Source organism: Cydia splendana, chromosome 17 (genome assembly GCF_910591565.1).
Source record: "Cydia splendana chromosome 17, ilCydSple1.2, whole genome shotgun sequence".
Lineage (NCBI taxonomy): Eukaryota > Metazoa > Arthropoda > Insecta > Lepidoptera > Tortricidae > Cydia > Cydia splendana.
In genome coordinates, this window is record NC_085976.1 from 13613598 (window position 1) to 13636742 (window position 23145).

At 36.6% G+C, this 23145-nt stretch overlaps 1 protein-coding gene across 1 annotated transcript in view; it reads left to right on the forward strand.

Annotated features, from left to right (window-relative positions):
- The window catches only part of LOC134798853 (lachesin-like), a 94849-nt gene that overhangs the window by 44583 nt on the left and 27121 nt on the right, over positions 1–23145 (forward strand). Inside the window, exon 3 of the mRNA XM_063771245.1 lies at positions 20173–20351. Coding sequence (XP_063627315.1) covers positions 20173–20351 — 179 coding nt within the window. The remainder of the gene's footprint in view (positions 1–20172; positions 20352–23145) is intronic.

The following is a 23145-nucleotide window of genomic DNA, read 5'->3' on the forward strand; positions in this document are numbered from 1 at the left end:
GAAATTAATAAATTATTCAAGTCATTTTTAAACAAGTGCAATGGTTTCATTCTTAGAGCTATAGGAATTTTGTTAAAGATCTTGCTCGCCAGACAAAACACACTTTTCCGCATTAATGCAGTACGAGAAAATACTGTACAAAGGTTGTCAGCACGGTAGGTATCTCTGTTAAATATCTGTGACACTTGTTTAAATAAATGCAGATTTGTTTTTACAAAAACAGCAGTTTCAAATATGAAGAGGCACGGTAGAGTCAACAGATTAAGTTTTTTAAAATACGGAACACAGCTGTCTAATTGATGCAGACCACACATTGATCTTATACATCGTTTTTGTGCTTTAAATACGATCTCCCTGTTGGTTGAATTCCCCCAATATATAAGACCATAGCGGAGGGTTGACCCAACGTAACCATGATATGCGGCAATTACTGCTTCAATGTTTACTATCTTCGATAATCTGTAGAGAGCGTATGCATATTTACTTAGCTTTGTACAAATTTCCTCCGTATGTGGTTTCCAAGACAACTTGCTATCAATAGTTAGTCCCAAAAATTTAGTTTCTTCAACCGGTTCAATAGTAAGTCCTTGTTAATTACAATTTATAGGCAACATGGGTGTGTTTTGTCGAAAGTGCATTATTTTAGTTTTATTAATATTTATTGTCAGATTATTAACAGTAAGCCATCGTATTATATCATTTATAGTATCATTAATTTCCATTTCAAATTATTAATATTTTTACATTCAATTATAACTGTACTGTCGTCTGCAAATAAGACCATAGGGTGCTTGACATGTTTAGGGAGATCGTTGATGTAGAGTAGAAATAACAGTGGCCCTAATACGCTACCTTGAGGCACACCATACCTCAACATACGCACATCCGATTTGTATGACCTTTCCTCTTTCGTTTTCAAACATATTTGAGTCAGTTCCGTAGTCTGCTCTCTGTTACTTAAATATGATTGTAAAAGATCCCAAACATTTCCGCGGATACCATATGCGTCTAGCTTTTTTAGAAGTGTCGAATGGTTCACATAGTCAAACGCTTTACTTAAATCCATAAAAATGGCGCATATATGTTGTCGTTTGTCTATTTTCGAGATTACAGGGTATACCAAATCGTATATTGCCATATTAATAGTTTTCTTTTTACGAAAACCCTTTTGTTCAGTAGCTAGCAGATTATACTTTTCCAGATAGTTATATAAAGCTTCATATATAACTTTCTCAAATATCTTTGAAAATACCGAGGCTAAGGCAATTGGTCTGTAATTAGATATATTGTATTTGTCTCCCTTCTTAAACAGAGGTTTAACAATCACAGGTTTAAGTTGAACAGGATAAATACCACTTGAAATGGATAAGTTCATTATATGACTATATGGGAATGCTATGATATGGGATACCTGTTTAATAGCTTTAGTACAGATATCATCATGTCCGACACTGTGCTTGTTCTTAAGATTTTTTATGATAGACACGATGTCACAAGGAACAGTCGGCCTCATATATAAAGACCCCGGGACGTTCGTCGTAATATTGAGCGGTTCAGCCATTGCCATATCGTTACCTTTAATTTCGTCAATGAAAAAATTATTAAATGCATTCGCCATGTCTGATGGATTAGTTATAGTTATATCATCCCGAACAATTTTTGAAATCGGTTCTTTAGGCATATTTTCATTAGTATTTTTAATGACTTGCCACGTCGCTTTGGACTTGTTAGTAGCATTTTTTATATAATGAGTATTCTGAGAACGTTGGGTAAGATTGATGATTTTTTTAAATTTAGCACTGTATATTTTAAAATTATTTTTATTTAGTATGCTTGGTTGGGTTCTGTATTTCCAGAGCAGTGTCCTTCTTTTTTTACTACATAATTTGATTCCTTTGGAAATCCATTTAGGTTTCTTGATTACTTTTACTTTAATAGTTTTATATGGGAAACACAAAGAATAGAATAGTTGAAACATTTCTAAAAAGTTATTGGATCAGACAGACCCAGTTCTACGACTTCGCCCTTACATCCTTTTATATTATGAGCAAAGTTGTCAAGGCAGGTATTAGTACACTTTCGGGTTGATTCTTTAATTTCTAGGTGTAAGTCGTGATTAAGGAGTAGGTATTCAAATTGAAGGGTCTTATTGTTTCTATTTAGGATATTAATATTGAAATCACCGCACAAAATAATTCGTTTTCTAGTGTTATCACATACACTAGAAAGTAAAGCCTCAATTTTATCAAAAAACAAATTAATATTAGAGTTGGGTGTTCTATATAAACAAATAATAATTATACCGTGACATACTAGTTCAACGGCACAGCACTCAATGGCACATTTCACAGAAAAACTTTTGACATTACTTAGTTCTATGTACTCTAAATTCGATTTAACCAATATACACGCTCCTCCTCTTCGACTATCCCTTGAAAAACAGGCAGCGAGTTTGAAATTGGGAATAGTTAGCGAATCTTCAAGGCCATCCAACATGAAATGCTCAGTGATGCATATTACATCGATGGACTTCCCATTCGTTGCTAGGTCTTCCAGGTAGACGGCTAAGGCATCGGCTTTGTTCAGTAACCCTGCTATGTTTTGATGTAGCACGTAGATGTATCTGTGCGAAAAAAAACGCCATTGTAATCGTTCTGAGTATTTAAGGTGGCGTTTTCATAGTTACTTAAGTCGTGGTCGTGGTCGTTTTCAGCATCTGTACTCGTAGCCATAGCGGAGTAAGAGTCTTCGGGTCTTTGTAGATTGGAAATTAGATCGGCAAGGCCGCGAAGCACAGTTCGGACTCCAGAGTTGATAATTTTCCCACTCAATGAAGAAAATTTGTCTATTGATAGGTTCTGATTAGAATTGTAGACCAAACCGTAATTATATTTTTCAATATCTTGCACAAGTGCATGCTTAAATGAATCAATCCTAGAGTTGTATAACGGTGCACCGCAGATATACGGTGGTAGAGCCATTATAATGTTTGTATGGGTAATGCGTGTTAACTTTTTATTTATTGTGTTAACTAATTCACGGAAGTCCTGCGTTGTATAAAAATCGGTCTCACCGATCATGATTATACAAAAGTCTTGTTGGGTAAACTGGCTGAGCTTTGCTTCGATGTCCCTTAGTAGTACATTTATTCCTACATTAGGTGTAATAAAATGACACCACTCGAACTGTGAGTAGAAACTATTCGATTTCATATTACGCAGTAAGTGAGATCTTTTACTGCTAGATATTAAACATAATTTGTTAAGTTGGTTTTTACATTTTGTCAATTCAGTAACACGTTGACAGTGCCTATTTTGTACTATACTCAATTCTACTGGTGGTGAAGTAAGCCGCAGTTTTTCTTCAAGGCTCTTGATAACTAGGTTTAGGTCTATTATTTCCTGTTTTGAATGAGATAATTCATTTTCCAGTGTTGTTATCATTCGTTCCATTTTTATAATTTTAAAGGGGTGACTTGCAGATGGGCTGGTATCGATTGTGTTCATAGGGCTCGCCACTGAAGATCGGGTCTTGCGAACAACTTTGTTCGAAGGCGACGGGGTTCTACAGAGGTTTTTCAATGTACTTAACTCCTGCGCGAGCTTGCTTGATTGTCGGGTAAGTTCATTCTTTTCGAGTATTACATTTTGAACTCATAGACTTGGTCGTTTTATGTACCTAACCTATGTCTCAAAATTTACGCTTAAAGGATGTTTTGCGCTAGACCGGGCAGGAGTCGGGCCGGAGTTTTCGGTGCCTAGTTTTCTATGGCATTAGCACCACCTGATCACCGATCAGCCGTCATAGAAAATGACATGTCGGGTCTAGCGTGAGTCATCTTTAAGTCAGGCAGATTTGTAACAGACGTACCTAAACAAAATAGCTAGGTACTCTTGCGCAAAATTCGTAGAATATAAATATTTGGAACTCATAAAAATCACGAGATCTGGGCGGTGTAAACACAAAGAGCTAATAGCAGTCTAAATTAGGGTACCTACTATATAGCTTCTCACAAAAAAGTTTATCCTTTTCTGCCCTAAAAAGACCCTAAATTTGTTAATCCCTATTTCAAAGGATACGCAGTTAGGTAAGCGTTGGGCGGGACTTAATGTTTGAGAGCCACGTTTTGGCGATTTTTTATTAAAGCTCTGTTTTTACACTTTATATCTGATTGTTTTTAATACCTAAGCTTTGAAAGTTGGGTTTAACTATTTTCCGTATTTTTGCAGTAAGTCAGCCCACACATCAAAAAATGTCAGATAAGAACCCATGAATTTCAGTTTAAAAGGCTTAAGGATGATTCACGTTAGACCGGGCCGTGTCCGGGCCGGAGCTTCCGGCACATCGTTTTCTATGGAAAGCATCACGTGATCATCTGTCAAGTCTGGGCCTGGACACGGCCCGGTCTAACGTGAGTCATCCCTTATACATAGGTACAGTTTGTGTCCACTTGACGATGCCAGCGTTACTGATCACGAAGACTGACGACTGGTTTCTACTTTTTTTCATTAGTATCTTTGCTAACTGTGAGGCATATAGATTGAATTAAAATTATAAATATAAGCGTACAGCGCGGCAAACGCCACCAGCTTTCTGGGCACCCTACCGGACGCCCCGGACGGCACAGACCTGTGCCCTGTTTATCAAAAGCTTGTAACTTGTAATACAAGTGGAAGTCCCTTTTTGACAGCTTTTGTTAGAAAGAAACTTCCACTTGTATTACAAGTTACAAGCTTTTGATAAACAGGGCGCTGGGGTGAGTTTTCTATTTGTAGGCTTTTACTTTTTAGGTAGGTACTTAGTTTTAGTTTAGTTTTTTTAGTTCTTAGTTTAATTTATTTTTGTTAGTTTTAATTTGTTATTATTATTTATCGATACATGCTATTTTCCTTCGATATTGATTTCACAAAATCAAATATTACTTACACCCGAAATACCGACAATATCACCTAATTTCACTAAGCATGGAAGTAGATTTCGTAATCTAAATTAGCGTAAAGTGATTAACGTATTGAGAAACGCACTCAAATCAATTCGTAGTGAGGTGGAACAGACGTAAAGGCAATTCGAACGTGGACCTGTCATCAAACCGATATCTGCAGGCCTATTATGCATGGCTTTACCCACGTGACAAAATATCCGTCACTTTTTAACAGAAGGCGATTGAAAGTGACGGATACCGTTTCATCACGCTGTCACGCTGATTCGGTCAAATTGTGTTTTTTGAAAAACTAATTATAGCCAGCCTTTTATGTAAATATGATCAGGAATACGCTGTTAAAATTATTCGGTTTCCTCGTGTTACACCGTGTATAATAAATGAGTTTCGAATCGTAAGTAAAAACTATGTTATTTCGAATTTTGACAAGCAAATACATGAATATGGTGCATCATATAAAAAAATAAATATGACCTTTTTTATTAAGAATTTATTAAGGATTATTTCTTTCATTGACACTTTTTTCCTAAAATGTATACTTTCCTCAAAAAATGTAAAAAACTGTGAACCGGGACATATTTCATGCAAAAAGGTGTGGTTGCGTCAGGGGGAGGGGAAGGGACGCTAGTGTGCGTAAAGCACCATACCCTAAGGTATCATACTACATTCATAAAAGGCTGGCTATAATTAGTTTGTCTTCCCCATACATTAGAACACAATTTAACCGAGTCAGTAGACAAGAACGACCATCATATCCGTACTAAATCATGTCGGATCATATCAATTAGCTGTCAATCGCGCGGGCGTGCCGCTCGCACTAATACATGTAGGTAGGTACGGACAAGTCAGAGCGAAATTAACGCGCGATAACTGCTGATATGATTCCAATATGATCCAAATTCGGTTCGATGTGAGATGCACGTTCGAATTGGCCTGTGAGTACGAAGTTCGATAGAGGCCGTATTGACTTATTACGTAGTCATGAAATGGAGCGTTGGAGTGCTATAGTCTGTTATACGTAGTAGGTGCTGACTCAACTAATTTAGTAGGTACTTAGTTAATTGAAAACGTCATTACGATTATAGTAGGACGCCAATAGGCTAAATGACAAATTTCCATTTATGGTATCAATCAATCAGGTTTGTTTTTAGGATCAAATGTCTATATGGGGCCCATTGCTTTAAAGTAATACAAAAGTCAGAAATGATAGTCAAAGTCCGACAGTCGTACTTCACTCGCGAAACGCCCCTAACAAAACGATATATGAACGTGACGTCTAGGTCACTGAGAGTTCATCTTGAAATATGAACAAAACTCTTGTTTTCTTAAATTGCGTTTTTGTCGGTGAAATATTGCGTTTATGTATACCTATAGTTGCTATAAGACAATCTTTTTTTGGATAAAATGTGAGGAATCAAATGGTATCCTTACTTATTTCGTTTTTGGAAGTTAAAAAAAAAACTTAAATTTTGAAACTTTCAGGTGCTGTATTTTTGTATGATTTCCATTACCATAGAGGTAGTTATGTTTTCAAACTTGACTTAGGTAGTTATATTTATTTAATATCCATAATATTGTGATAAATTGCTCATTTTCTATCTATTTTACTAGATTTTGTTATAAAATTCAACATGTGTCATCATCCCTATTAAGTCTCTTAACTTCAAACGCGGGTAAATCCATCTGTCAGATTATGCGATTTTGGTATTAAGAAAAGGTAATAGGGTAGATATTTCCTAACGGCTCGGCGACGACATTGCGCGACTGGCGGCGGCGGCAACCATAGGTGGGAACGAAAGGTCCGATCGTTGTGTCTTGCTCCAACCTATGGTTGTCGCCGCCGTTGCAAGTCGCGCAATGTCGTGGACGAACCGTAGAGGGTCCGTAGAGGGTCGAATGGATTTACCCGAGTTTGAAGTTAAGCGACACAATTCGAACTGACATTTTCCGCATTGCTGGCACTGGCAGCTGCTGTAGGCCAAGCACATGATTGGCGCGACAGTATCTCGCCGCGAGATAGACTACCCGTCTTTTTCTAACTATGTTAACAAAAGAGGGACGGGTAGTCTATCTCTCCGGGAGATACTGTCGCGCCAATCATGTGCTAGCCCGGCTGGACCAGAAACACGCGGCGCGGCAATGTTGGAATTAAACTTTTAAGATTTTAAGATTTTCTCATGTAGGTAGTTATGTAGTAAGGTAAACCGAAAACAAGAAGGTAAACCGAAAACAAGATGGAAGGACGTAGTGCTAAAAGATATGATTCAGTGCAAAGTGTCCGAAAACGACGTCGAGGATAGGGCGAAGTGGAAGCAAATAACACGGAAAGATGACCCCATCACCATGTGGGATATATAGCTCGGAAGAGAGAGAGGTAGTTACTTTATGTTTTCTCATCTCTCGTCGTGCCTGTTTCATAATTCATATTAACTTTGAGACAGATTGCTTTAACGTCAAAGGTGAGTTTATTTTGTATTTTGTCTCAAGGAAAATAATAATTTCTTTGCCACCGCCAGTAGTGCGAAAAGTACGAAATTACCTAATATTAGCACGTTGTATCGTTTTAAATACAATACATAATTATAGCCCTTTAAATTTTGATTTTTTTTCTATTTAGTAAAAACCTGTGGTGTGTGTCTCTGTGTGTCTCGTTTGATTTTGTATTTTCTGTTTTTTTTTGTCATTTTCTTATTTGTAGTTTCTGTGTGTATTGTGGCAAACAAATACGTAATATCTATTTATCTATCATTGTACATATTTACGAACGACTACGTGTTGCTTATTACCTAGGGTAAACCCTCCAGTGAATGAACACCCCCCAGTGAATGAACAAAATCACGTTTTTTGTCTAAAATAAGAAATATAGCAATTTCTACCACTAGTCGTATTTTTTTTCTTATTAACAACTCTATTTCCTATGCAATTTCAACCCCTGCTAAATGTATTTTCGACCAGTTTTAACGTGACTGGCGTTTGAAGTTTACGTATTTCTGGTTTTGAAGTTTTGTATGCAAAAATTATATCCCAGATAAGAACAGTGTACGTTTGGAGCAACATATGAAGTGCTTATTTAATGTTTACCTGTACAAAGTTTGGTTATTTGGTTAGATTAAGAGTTAAACCTTCTATAAATGTACACTTTGTCGACGTATTATGTGATTAAGTCTTTATTTTTTATAGTTCCAATACTGGCTTATCAAATGTTCTGAAACCAGTAAATGAACGGTGTGTTCATTTACTGGTGTCGTCTAGATTTAATTTTTTTTCTAAATTTATGTGTAAACGAATTGGCATTGAGCTTGTTTTTTGTGATCCTGCATAGAAAATGATTCTGATTCTTTCAGCCAGTATTGGAACAAACAAAATTTCTATAGTCCATTTACTGGATTTTTCATGCATATGTATGAACAATACAACATTTGGGGTGTTCATTTATAAGATTTCTACTAATTCTATGTTTGAACAATGTAACCACGAACAATGCAATGACAAGTTTATTATTTTAAGCATTATTTGCTAATCCTAACTTTTTTCATCAGAATATGCTGATTGTTTCTTGTTTTAAAGATTGATTCTCTTTTTCTTAATAATATGTAATAGGTTCTGGTGAATAACCATCATTTTATTACATTCTAATCTATTTGAAATCAATATGGAGGGGATAAAAATATATGAACGCTTTCGCTATACCTACTAAAATAGAGCAGTTTATAGTGTTAAAAATGTTTTTTTAAAGCTGATTAAAAATATCTAATTGATGTTCATTCACTGGATTTTGCGGTGTTCATTCACTAGTTTGTATGTTCATTCATTAGGTTTTTGGGTACTTTTTGATAAATTCTGCTATAACTCAAAAACTATGAAAGTAATAAAAAATCGCAGAAATTATTTTCTTATTTATTAAATGAGGATTCATTAAATTGCAGATAATTATTGAAATTATTAATGAATGCTGAGAAATGATTTTTCAAACTTGGATAATTCCTTAAGTGTTCATTCACTGGTGGTCTTACCCTACTTTAGTTTAATTTAGTTTAGCGTAACTACAAATAATCTATCCAATTCAGGTCAGACTACGTAAGTGTGCGACATTCCCACAGCTTTTCGTGTTTTCTTACTTAACTTGTACCCGTTGTGAAAAATAAATTCATCTGCCAAGACTTGGCAATGTACTGTCAGTCTTCACTAAGTCTTGGCTGACGGCCAAGTTAAGCAAGCTTTCGTAGTCTTAAGAGTACACCTGAACGTGTACTGTGTAAATTTAGTCCGGTTAGGTCTAGTTTTCAAACTTGACTTGGTTAGTCAAAAAACTTTAAAGTAGGTTTTTACATACATATACATAACATAATAATTTTAAATTAAATTAAAATATTTAAGACCTTAGGTCCATGTCCATCTATAGCAAATACAAATTTCATCCCTTTTTTACTCTTTTCATTAAAATCTGTTCGTTTTGGAGATTAGATTCATTTATTTATTTTTCACCTCAGCAGCTCGAACAAGGGTACTTTGCTTCTTAAAAATAGTGAGCAAAATGCGATTTTGCTCACTGAGTGAGACAAAATGACATTCAAGTGACCTTTATAGTCAAATGTCATTTCAACATGCGGGGTCTAATACAAGTTCGAAATACTTGGGTTCTATTATCTCTGTCCCTTTCACACTGTTAGCAAAAAGAAACAGACGAAAAAAAGTTCAAACGACATTCAACGGTATATTGACTGTTTATAATAGACTCCCGAAAAACTTCAGAAAACATCGTTCCAAACCACGTACGAGCTCCGTACGAGTATGAATTCTAAATAATTATTTAATTAAAATAAAGTTTAAGATTTGATAAAAATACTATATTTTAGATATTTTATTGTACAATTAAAATAATGAACTCAAAAAATACACAGATTATCACGCAAAATTAATTATTTTACTTTTAAGAATTTCTACTAAAGTTGACAAATACATAGTACGTATCCGCAATTCGGACCGTATCTTACAAAGTTCTTTTTTTACAAAAAAAAGTTGTTGGTTGAAGTGTCAGTTGATGTTTCTTTATTTCCATTATTTTACTGAAATTTATTATTACGTTTTGTTTTTGTGTTAGATTGCGGTAATTAAACTTAATTGTTTGTATATCTTAATCTTATCTTATCTTAATTGTTTCTACCGAAGGGAGGAAGAGATAGATATCCGAATCCAAAACGCCCTAAGATGCTCGGCAGCGCTCCATCGAGTCTTAGTGTCCAAGCTGATCAGTAGACCGACCAAGATTCGAGTCTACAAGACTGTAATTAGACCAATTTTGATGTATGGGTGTGAAGCTTGGACGCTGACTCAGAAAGAAGAGAGCAAGCTCTTAGTGGCGGAGAGGAAAATCTGGCGGAAGATTCTGGGGCCTATCAGAGAGGAAGATGGGACTTGGAGGCGAAGGAAGAATAGGGAGCTAGAGGAGCTTGTTGCGATGCCCAATATAATTGGCGAGATCAAAGCCACACGACTCCGCTGGCTCGGTCACCTGGAGAGGATGGGGGAGGATCGTGCTGTGAGAAGAGCGTATGTGGGGCACCCGGGCGGAAAACGTCCGTCGGGGCGTCCCAGATACCGCTGGAGTGACGAAGCCCAAAAAGACCTGTCCGCCCTCGGAATACCCAACTGGCGTGAAGTGGCGCGGAATAGGGCAGAGTGGCGCTCTCTTGTGTCAGAGGCCAAGATCCTCTTTGGGTCACTGAGCCAGTGATGTATGTATGTATGTTTGTATATCTTAAGTAAACATGAGTGCATAGGTATTAAGAAACGAAGAAGGATTACATTTTTCAAGTTGTTTAATAGGTATGTTCTCACTGCTAAGGTGTGAAAAATTTTGTGTACTACACGAGATCAAAGTTATTTACATCTCGTGCGCTTTTGAGTCCCTTACTACGCTCAAGATTCTAAATTAGATTCACTCGCTACGCTCGTGAATCTATTATAGAATCTTTCGCTTGCACGGGACTCAAAATAAGAACTCGCAGAAATATCAAACTTTGATCTCTTGTTGTACAAATAACTATTTAAGTTCAGTTAACATTATGGTCGTGAACTCTCTCATTATACATACAACATTTAAAAAGTTTTTTAATCGAAGGTCAGGAACTCAGGATTAGAATTAAAACCGACCAGGAGAATGTCGGGCCATGCTCAGTGTAGAGTTCCGTAGTTACCCGTTTGTCAAAATAGACTTATTGCTCAAAATAATTTAAAAACGGCTTGACCGGTCATATAAATAAAATATTATGCTTATCAAATAGTAGACTGTACAACAAGGGCATAAAGTGACCTATTTTTACCCGAGGCAATTTTTTGGTCTGAGCGAAGCGAAGACCAAAATAGTAGACGAGGGTAAAAATGGACATTTATGCCCTTGTTGTACACTCTGCTTTTCACTTCGATTGCGAGGAAAATATACAAAAAATCAAATAGTTTAGGTTATTTTAACGTATTTATTCAAGACTAAAGAAAATTGTTCTTGGGCCGGTAGGAGGCGTGGGGCACGCCGATCGGGAGAGCGCCGGTCGGGGGCGCGCCGGCAGGGCTGGCAGTTTGTATAGTCTGCCATACAAACCCCCCCTTTATTGACTTAGCAATAAAGTCCAAATTCTGATTTGGACTTTATTGCTAAGTCAATAAGGGTCGAAATAGATGATTTTACTTTATGCTCTAGAGCATAAAATGCGATTTTATGTCGTCTACGCACGACATAAAGGTGCACTTTTTGAGCATGAGATGTGAAAAAATGGTTTTTGAACACCCATTTGTTTTATAAGACCCATTCAACGACACCCTAGGTATACTATAAGTTTGAAGCGATTTTTTTTAATCTCCAATAGCGTGTAGGGGAGCTACCGTAAAAAATATCTAGGTACTTTTTATTTTACGACTTTGTCGGCGTAACTAATTTATACAGGTTGTAAAAAAAAATTAGTGGGGATCCGTTTAAGGGCATATTCGTTATCGTGTTGTAATTAGGAGAAAGTTGAAGATATTTTTTTTGACGCGACTGTTAGTTGTTAGTGCTTGAGAAAGGAGACCTTAGCTCTCCGAAACATGTCGCGTGAGTGACTAATAACACGTAAGTTTAAACCATAAAATTAGTTTAATGTTAGTATGTCTCACCACACTTTAAATTCGACTATAGAACCCTAATAAATAAAAATTGTCTAATTTTACGAGCGAACAATATCCCAATTACACCCGCGAAACAGGTAATTGAATGTTTACCAAACGCACACAGCTTGTTACCAGAATATTGAAGTACGTGGTTTGAAATTCTAGCTCGAAAATGGCTTTTACGTGCCCGAAACATTCACAGCGGCCTTTAACATTTTAAAAAGCAATTGTGAACCTTGTTGTCACCAGTTTCAGAAAGAAAATCAATTTCATGTTGTAAGCCGATGGACCGTCCAAAATCGGCTTTCGGCTTCAAAGGGATTGGCTGGTTTGTAGCCAGGTGTAAACACGAAAAAAGAAAACGGACGCCAATAAAGACCGTGGTTGGTGGATTATTTTTTTGTCGCTTCCTATGTTCCGCGTATTCATAAAAATGTCACCTGCAATACAAAGTTTGGGCGTTATTCTGAATAGAAATTCCCTGGTAGATTTGTATCGTTTTGTGCACTAAAGTTTTAGAGTATTTTTAACCTCTAGCGGTCTACCATACAAGATTTATTTGCGTGCTGTGGGAAGTGGTCACCGTCGCCCATGGTTATTATAAGCAACATCGAAGGACGAGCCACTTAAGCGTTGCCGACCCTTGAGATTTGGCAGTCAATTTTGAATCAATGGTACTAGTAGTTCGCCCCGTAGTCCGCGTTTCGACAAATACTGTGTAGGGTATATTCATAGACATTAATTTCATTTTCGACGCGATTGAATGAAAAATGTGAAAATACAAGATGGCTGCCGTTTTTTACAATTTTGACTACGGATTCGTGTTCACCCTTAAATCAGTGGCGGTGGCAAAGAAATTATTATTTTCCTTGAGACAAAATACACTTACGATAAATTATCTGCCTTTGACGTTAAAGCATTATGTCTCGGAGTTGACATGAATTATGTAACAGGCACGGCCAGAGATGAGAAAACATAACTACATGAGAAAATCTTAAAAGTTTAATTCCAATTTTTACTACATTGTCGCGCCGCGTGTTTCTGCTCTAGCAGCTGCCAGCAATGCGGGAAATCTCTTCTTCTTCGTCGTAACCTCATGACTGAGGGTCGTGACCGCCATAAGTTGCGTTTTCTTGGATTGCTCTCCAACCTGGCCGATCTTCTGCCTTCCGCATAGAGCCCTGGAACTTGACGCGTGTGACTGCCTCAATGGCATCAAACCAGCGTGTGGGTATTCTGCCTCTGCCTCTTCTGCCCTCAACCTGGCCACCGATCATCAACTTCTCTAGACTGTCGGGTTCCCGTCGAGCCAAGTGCCCAAAGAAGCCGAGGATTCTCCTGAGACAGATAGTAGATAGACGGGTTTTTATGTTGAGCTCGTTCAGAATAGACACGTTGGTGCGATGCGCTGTCCATGAGATGCCCAACATTTTGCGCCAGCACCACATTTTGAACGCGTCTATTCTCGCCCTTGTGCGAGCTTTTAGGGTCCACGTTTCCGCTGCATAGAGAAATATGGAGAAAACGAGTGTGCGCATGAGGCGTATTTTTGTGTTGCGCTTGATTTTTCTGTTTTTCCATATTTTCCCCAGCCGGTTGACAGCTGATTTGGCCATTTGCCCACGCCTTATCACTTCCTTATCGCAGTCCCCGTTATTACAAACTAGTGACCCCAGGTACACAAATTCCTGCACCGTATCCAGGTCACGCAGTTCGTAAGTCCTCTGCATCTGGTCCGCTCGGTCCACAAACATAAGTTTGGTCTTGCTCCTATTGATGAGAAGTCCATATTCTGCGCTGACATCCTCGATCCTGCGCAATAACTCCGAGAGTTCGGCTTCATTGGTGCCAATAATGGTGGTGTCATCGGCAAACCGAAGGTTGCTTATTAATTGACCGCCAACCCTTACACCTCTCTTCCAGCCGTCCAGTACACGGCGCATTATATGTTCTCCGACCAGATTAAAAAGCTGAGGGGAGAGTATGCAGCCTTGCCTGACGCCTCTTTCTGTTTTGAAGGGATGGGAAATGTCGTCAAATGTTATTTATCAAAAATGTTATTTACCAAAAATGTTAATGCGGGAAATGTTATTTATCAAAAACATTGACATTTACTTTACATGCGATTGGTTTAAATAGGAAAATCTCAATTTAATAAGGACATTGACATTAACATATGTATTAAAGGTGGCCATCGGATGGACACTTTTGACTGTCACCTTGATAAAATTAGAGACTATCTACCGCATTACTGTCGTGTTCAATATGTCACTCATTTTATAAAGGAAATTGACGGTGGGTTATTATTATTACCTCAGCAGTAAGGTCGCAAGTCACAATAGTAATTTTACTGCAGTCGTCCCTGCGATTGCTTTCTGCATTGCCGCTAGCATGTAAATTAATAATAGACAATAGACATAGACCTCGGCAATGACATTTCATTACAATAAGAGTCGTAAAAGGAATTTAACCTTATCGTCACGAAGTATCATTGTCCCTTACGTCTTTCGTTTAAGAACAAAAAGAAGTGTCCAGACTTTTTGAAAAGCTACGTCTTTGCTTTTTCGTTCGTTATTGAAATCTGCTACAAACTGATGTTTTGTTTTCGATTGTTCTTCGTCGGAATAAGTTTGTAGGTATATTATTCAGTTACAATCTGTTTCTTTATTTTTAGGAATTAAGTAAGCACCTACTGCTTCCTATGTATGATTAGTGGTTTTTATTAAGAAAGATCCTCTACAATGGCGCTTTAAAAGTACCTCAAAGTCACAAAGTTTAATTCTTAATTTAGCTTTTATAATAAATCTACTTCTATTGTTCCAACACTGAACGCTGTAGTAATCATAGAATCGCTACGCCCTTAAAAGAACCATCTATTACAAACCACGCAACCTTTGACATAGAAAAGCTACTTTTTTCAACACGCGTGCTTCCTACAATTAAACGGTAACAGAGTGTAGTAATCGACACGTTGCCGGCCGCCTGACAGAAGGCAATTTGTCGTCCGTTGAAAGCTTTTTTCCAGCCCCGATAGGTTTGTTGAGAAAAATCATTCTAATCGCCAACAACACACTGGCAATCCCACCGCCCAAGGAGACCAGCGTACAACTGCTTTCTAATAACGCAGAGTTGTTATAGATCCGGAGGTCTTGGTTAGACTGGCTTGATTAAGCGTTTCACTTGCCTTTGCTAGGTATGCGAAGATAATACAAGGTTAGGGATTACGCAATGGCCGTTCAAAGAACGAAGACCTCGTCCATCATTCTGACGGCTGCCAATAACAGTAACCTTTTCTCACGTTGGAAATTTTAAGACGATGACTGGGTGCCTAAATCTCCTTTATTGAACTGAACTTTATTCATTTAAGTTGGTCAGGGTTGAAAAAGTTTGAAAGGATCCGGAAATATATCGTTTTGGTGGATTATTTAAAAAAAGAGCTTAGCTATGTGAATATTTTTCAAATGTAATAAAAATGAAACGTAACTTGCAAGTGAACTCTACACCTAACCCTTCCTAAGCCGTGCCGTAGCTTGAAGGCTTTTATACGAAGTTTTCTATAGCGGTTTAAAAGTAAGTAGTTTATGGAAAGATGTAAATTTACATATTTTTACCTTATATTTTTCCGGTCTTCAGAAAACGAATCGAAATATGTTATTTTATATGGCTAGCCTGGCATACCTTTTGCATGCCGATTTTATAAAGATTATAATACCTACCTAAGATTTCTTTATCTCAACATTTTTTTTTCAAGTATTGGTCTTCTCTAGATTCTTACTAAATTAATCTTATTGTACTTTGAATAGCTTTTATGTTTCTCTAAGCATCTATGATAATCCTAATCGGATCAGCGTAACTTCTTTGCCAAGACAATTTATTTAGCTATATTTGTGTACATATTTACTCCATAGAACGATGTTCAAAATTGTTTAGATTATTATGACATCAATCATGACGTAAGGGCACGTACGCCTCTAGTACATATTATTAAAGAGCTATGAGGAGAGAATGACGGGCAACATTTTTTGATAAAGATGTGGAAGTCTACAAAAACCTTACTGAACATTATTAATTCATGACTCTAGCGATCATATCGCCTTGGAAGTACAACATAAGTAGATACGAATGCGTTTAAAGCGTTGGAGCAATTGGTATACCCCGTTTTTTTAAAGATTAGATTTTTTCTAGCCTTAAAACTAGTGGTACCTAATTAACTTTTTCTTCTGAAATGCTAGGGATCCTATGTTATCTAATATTACAGTACCTACAATAATGGATTCAGTTTTTCGCTAAAATTAAGACATAAATGGAAAATACGAGTGCATAAATACTGTCTTTATATGCACTCGTATTTTCGTAAAGTAAAGACTAAGACTAAGAATTGTACCAAAATTTATTGGAAACTAAATAACAAAGGAATCTAAAGAAAACAAAAACAGTTTGTGTTTCACTGAGTGCCAATATGCCAATATCAGAAGAGAAATCTGTTGCAGCATACAATTTATTGTCTTTGTAACACGCCTTTTTACCATCTCGACTTAGTCTTGTTTCTAAAAACTTAGAGTGCTTAAAACTAGTGTATCTACTTTTTTAGGCGAGGTCAGTATTAAACAGTGTTTTTTACGTGAGATATAAAGTAAAATACTTCTAACTTTTAAAACCCCCAATAATACGGCGCTAACTAGTGGTTTGAAACCTATTGAAAAGTACTTCCGACAGAAAACATTTTCTATTAAAAATTGAACTCCAATCGGTTCATCCGTTGAGGAAATACGATGTAACAGACCGACTGACACTCAGATACACGTACAAATTGAATGAACGTATAACAAAAGCTCTTTTCGACGGGGTAAAAAAGGAAATAAACAAGAAAAGTTTGTCTTTATTCAATCTTCCAGGGACAACTCAAACTTAATCGAAATTTCGATTATACCCAAATTGTTTAATTAAAACAGTCAAAGGTTTATAGTTTCCTAGTATCTCCTATATTTTCTTCCCCCAAAATCCCACAAAAAAATTCAAGTAATGATTTATTAAATTCGACATTAATTATGTGAAGCTAAATAAAAATCTGACATACCTAAAATAAGTAAGTATATTTTAGCTGAAAATGTGCGAAACATTTTTAAATTACTTCTTGTGGGAACAACTTTTTAGGCGTCATTTTTGCACCATTTTATCTTTGGCATTACACGTGGAATTAATAATTAGCTTTTTTATACAGGAAAAAGGTTTTTTCAGTTTGAAATTATTAATTAATGTAGATGGTTTATTAATCATAAATGGGTTTAACGAGAAAGATTAAAAAATCCTCAATTCAAGCCTCATCGCCAATCGATAGTAGTAAAAATTCTGTACAAGAAAAAAATATAAGAAAAATATGTTACTTATAGGTGGTCTTTTTTAAATTTTCTTTCTAAAACCAACCTTCGGCAACAACGGCATCGACACTTTGGTAAGCGCGTAGGTATCGTAGCATATTTGATGTCAGAGATCTCATAAATGTGTTGCCGATCTTTTTGTGTGTATGTCGCAGCCAATTGCTTAAATTAGCCAGCTTATTGGACGCCTAGGCCGTTCATTAAACGCCGGCGTTTAACTAAATGGCTGTAGAAGAACGATCGAACGATCAATAGAAGCCAAGTCATTGAGCGCAATGTTTAACCAGATGGCTGAACGTCGTGTACAGTCATTTATAGTACTGTACTTAAAAAATAATTACTTTCAAATTCATTTCTGTAACTTAATTGTCAAAATCGTGAAGCAATTCAGTCACCATCAAGATTTTATCTTTCGAAATTTCCACGAATAAGGTATTCGCTGTTGTATAAAAATTGACAATGTGAGAAGTCTCACAAATATATCAAAGAATTGAAAGGCACATAACTGTGAGATATGAACAATGGGCTACTCTCGTCTTTGATCTGAGTGTACACTTTGTGAGGTGTCGTACTGTGTCAAGAGGTAACGAGGTATACTTGTATAGGAGTATAGGTATGCCACAGAAGTAAATATGATACGGTACAGAGATGTGAGTTGTTATTATTAATAGATCGGACAGATTCCTTTAGACAATTTAAGTTATTACAAAGGAATATATTGAAAAGATAACTAAAAACTGTGGTGATGATGACTGATGACATAATGTTAAATTCATGACGGGTAAGCTAGAGTTAGTACCTCCGAAGTTTTGAAAATGCCACTGTGTTAGTTGGACTAAATGAATAAATAAATAAATCATTTAATTCGGCGAAATAAACCCTATTTGTACAGTTTCTTCTTCTGCCAAACTGCAGGACAGTTTGTTGGCAAAGACTTGCTAGGGCTGATATCAAATTCTTCTAGCTGCGCATTTTTATCGAACTATGCGGAACTTGATCTTGTTTATCCACTTGAACGTTTTGCTCGCTAGGGATGGCACTCGGTCAGCACACAACACTCAAGAGGTCTGTGGGCCTAGACAAACGCCAAACGTATAGAAAACTGTATTGGGACGACAGCTTGATGCTAGAAAAAGTCATGACTATTTCCATACATTATTTAAGTTTCGATTGGCATTTTCTGTCAACGATTGTCATGTACAAAAGGCGAACTTAATGCTACAAGGCATTCTCTACCAGTCAACCTTCGGGCAAAGCAGAGAATTTGTAGGCGGCGCAACATCATGTTGTAATTACAAACAAATTAGGTACTTTTACACAACTCATACAAATAAACAAATACAAGTAATATAAATAATACATACATATAAACATATATAATCATCTAGCTAGGCCCCCTGGTTTACCATTTAAGTAAGATATTAAGTGTGAAAATCGAGAAAGTTTAGATCAGTGTCAGGTCTAGCTTTACTCAATCTATGGTATCGAAGGGGTGTTAAAGGGGGGAGGGTATCAACCGGAAGCCTTTGTTTGCAGCTTATCGGTCCGTGTGTGTGGTACTTAAACGTGAACGTGTATGAATAAGTGCGGGAAAAATCTTCCAAGGCCTCGTGCGTGTAACGATTTGCTGTTTCGGTTCGGTATTCCGCAAAATCAGTGATTACGGGGCGCCGAATTATTTCTAAGGGGTTACAATGACTCTTCATTAAAACAAAAACATTTACTTGCTAATACGTGAAAGATAATATGTACAGTCACCTGCAATAATATGTTACTGTTCGAAAGCCGCAAAAATATGTGACGTCGCCCTTATGGCTCTACAAATAAAATGGTGTCAGATATTTTTGCGGCCTTCGTTCGGCTCGATTCGGGAAATGAATTAGAGATTCACTCTAGATATGAAATACTTACTAGTACTTATTTAAAACTTTGGAGCAGCTTTTGAGGTAAGTTAAGGTGGGGTAAGGCTATCACCGGGATAAGACTATCAGTTGTATGGAATCCGCATACTGTTTGTCTTGCCCCGAGCAAAATAAACGTATGTTAGTCTTAACCCACCTTACCTTTTTAGTAGTGTTGAACTGTGATCCCCTTTCCGGTTTTTACCGGACAATCGCTTGCAGAAAAAGAAACGAATGTGTGAATATATTATTGCATGTGATTGTACAAAGGCAACGAGTTAGTATTTTAGGCACAGTACAGCCAGTTTTAATGGGATTAATATTTTTTACTCTGTTTCTCAAGTTACTTTTTAATATAAATCCTTTGGTGTTTTCAATTTACTTTTAACATTAAGCAAGGAGCCATAATAAAGAGGGACGTGAAATAATAGAATATTGCTTCTGAATACATAATGTTTAATATGGAAATATTAATACAATAATGAGGGGATAGGTTTTTAATAATAATGAAGGTATTCAGAAACCGTGCGATGTAAATTATGAAAGTGGATTTTCCCATTACCATTCACCCAGCCAATTGAAGTCAATTCGTTATGCATTTTCAACCCTACAAATATTATTATAAATGATAAAATAACGCAAATTACTCATTTGAATTGGCTTGATTTTGTTTGATGTTGTACAGTTAGTATTTTACTCGCGTTAGTGTGGTGAAAAATTTGGTGTTCCACTCGGTGGCAAAATTTGTTTAACCCTTGTGCAACAACAACGACTTTGCCCCCTTGTAAAACAAATAAACTATTGTTGTCAGGCATATCGTCCGGCGGCGGCGGCGTCAGCGACCTGGACCTATTCAACACGACGACAAACTACAACGCGACAGAAGGCGTGGAGCCGCACTTCGACAATGCGACAAAGCGCGACTACACTGCGGCTGTCGGCCAGGCTGCCTATCTGCACTGCCGCGTCAAAAGTTTAGGCGACAGAGCGGTAAGAATTAAGATTAAGGTCCATGTGGATAAGATATGAAGTTTTTTGCAGGGCAGTTCATCATGACGCAATAACTCTCGTAACTGTAAACGAGCAATAAAACTCACTCAAAAAGGAACAGTTTCACTCCTTTTAAGTGGAACATATAAACACAAGAGTTAAAAACGACGAAAGAGCTTGTAGACGGGCGTTTCTTATAGAAGGTCTTCACAACATTGATCTTACTAAACTTTTCTTTAACAGTATTTGGTGTTTCTCCGTTCTAGAAATATTTCAAAATTTTAACTTTTTGACGATCTTCAATATTTACTGCAAAGCAGCAGGTAATGAGGTTTTAGTGGGGTCAAACAAACTTCTCGCTTCAAAGTATAGGTGAAAGAGTATTTTATTTCTCACGAATACATTATCGCTTCACAAGAGAAAGTACCTACCTTTATTTTCTGATAGGTACGTGATGGCATTGTCAGTAGGCACTTAATGAAATGTACTATTACTGTACTTACTTGTAGAAAAATTTAACGACATCATTGAGGATGCTAGTCGACTTAAACTGAAGCTATATAAGTATGATTTTAAATAGTTGTAATTTTATTTAATGCGGTTTACTGCGTAAGAACTTAATCGTAGTTATCATACACCAAAAGAATAAAATACTTTGCACGGGTTTAACACAGTTGTGGTTAGGATTACTGTATTCGTAATTCCGATATGTAAATTGTTTGGGTACAAATGTAAAATAGTTATAATGATCGTGAAATGTGAAAGTAAATATGTAGTGCATAATTATTTTCCTTCGTATTTTCATGGAAATGTACGAACGTTTCTTGCTATTTCAGTCAGTCTCGGTACAAAAAGTACTGAGGTACAGCATGACAAATACGAACGTTTCCGAGAAAATACGATGGATAACAATTATGCACTACATCAGAATAGATGTACGTTCAGATCAGATTCTGTACGTTGTACGATTGAGAGTACCGTACTGAATCTAGTTTAAATGTAATATATATTAAGTTTCTCACTGTTCACGCTTAAAGTTCTAAACCTATTGAGATGAAACTTGGTATGCAGATACCTACAGAGTTGTAGGTCCCGAGAAGGATATGAGGTTTAATAGCTCCCCAGCCATTCCTCCTTAATACATTCGTACTAAATTACAACCCCTATTGAACTCGTTTAGGGTATGAATTACGGAACAAAAAGTATTATGTCTCTTTTAGGTGAAGTTTATAGTATACGAGTACTTATGTGTGCCAAATTCATTCAAAACCCATTGAGCCAGAAATGAGAGTATGCAATGTAGAGGTTACTTTTTTATTTATTTAAATATTCTAGCAAAGTATAATTTCTTCATTGTGTTTCAAATAACAAAAACACAACATCCTCTTAATCTTCTTCATATAGCAAGAAAGAAACTAAGAATATCAATACATTACTTAACAAAAACTTCTACGAACCATAATTAGTCAATCACTCTTATTTTTGCTCAAGAAAGTGTCCGAATAATCCCGTATGAAGAAACTTTATACGAAGTGTTAAGATAACAAAAGCTATTCATTATTATGAAATACGGTATCGTTGCTTGTGATGAAGGACCGAGTTTTTCACACACTTTTTGTCGGTCGTTCTTATTATACCGGTCGATTTATATATGGCTTGAGTCAGTTGAATGGGATTTACAGAGAAGTTACAGAAGTTTTTGGTTCTTTATTTATTTACAGTCAGAATCGATACTTATCTCGTTTTACAGACAAATATATTCTAATCGAATTTAAACTGTTGCGAGACATACTAACATTGGATAATTTTACGATTTAGACTCACTTGTTTTTAGTCACTCAACAACAACAACGACATCAACATGTCGCGTGAGTGACTAAAAACAAGTGTCTAAACCTTAAAATTATTCAAATATATTCTATGTAAAACAATAAAAAAGTGGCAGATACTTTTAAACGCAAACTGCATGTAGGTAACAAAGTGTGAAGATATACCTACCTGTACTAGTTTTTGCCCGATATATTTCTTGCTCTTTTTATTAGCTTTATCCATCTATAGACTTCTGTCTGGCTAGCTTTCTAGCTAGCCTTTGAAATTGATACAAGGTAAATAGAGCAACGAAACTTGACAGTTTACTATATATACTATGTATTCATTGGTCTGACCTCCGTCAGAAAATGCAACTATAAGTATGATGCCGGTGTGGGAATTGTCGGTTTAGTTTAGTGTAGTATTAAGAGGAATTATCAAATTAATTCGAAAATAAAAAAAATCTGGTGATATTTAACGTTCTTCATAGTCATCGCCTGCGGCTTCAGAATAAATGTTGACAAAAACGTTACGGCAGTCAAGGCTGCATCAGTAATGCAGCTTCAGTTGCCAACGTCACCTATAAAAAATTCTTTTGAGTTTTGCGGCAGAGTTCAATACCCACCGTTTTATGTTCTATGCTTTAAAACAAGGCCTTAGCTATAACGTCCACAGCATTTACAAACTATAGGTATATCTATTCTTTATCCAATTTAAATTGATGTTCGCAAGGGGAGCTTACTATAAATCTTCAAAGTGACAGGACTCTCGGGCACGTTTCTCTGGATTAATCAATAGCTACCTTTGGTTCCGAACAACGAACTTGTTAACGAACCTTGCTAAGTCACAGAACAAGTAATACTGAAGTAACAGAAGGCTTACTTACCTTAAACCCAGTGAGTAAGATAGGTACTTACATAAGTTAGTAATAGGGTAAGATATGGAGTAAGCCATGCCTGGTTAAGACTTGGAAGTTTGGTTTCTA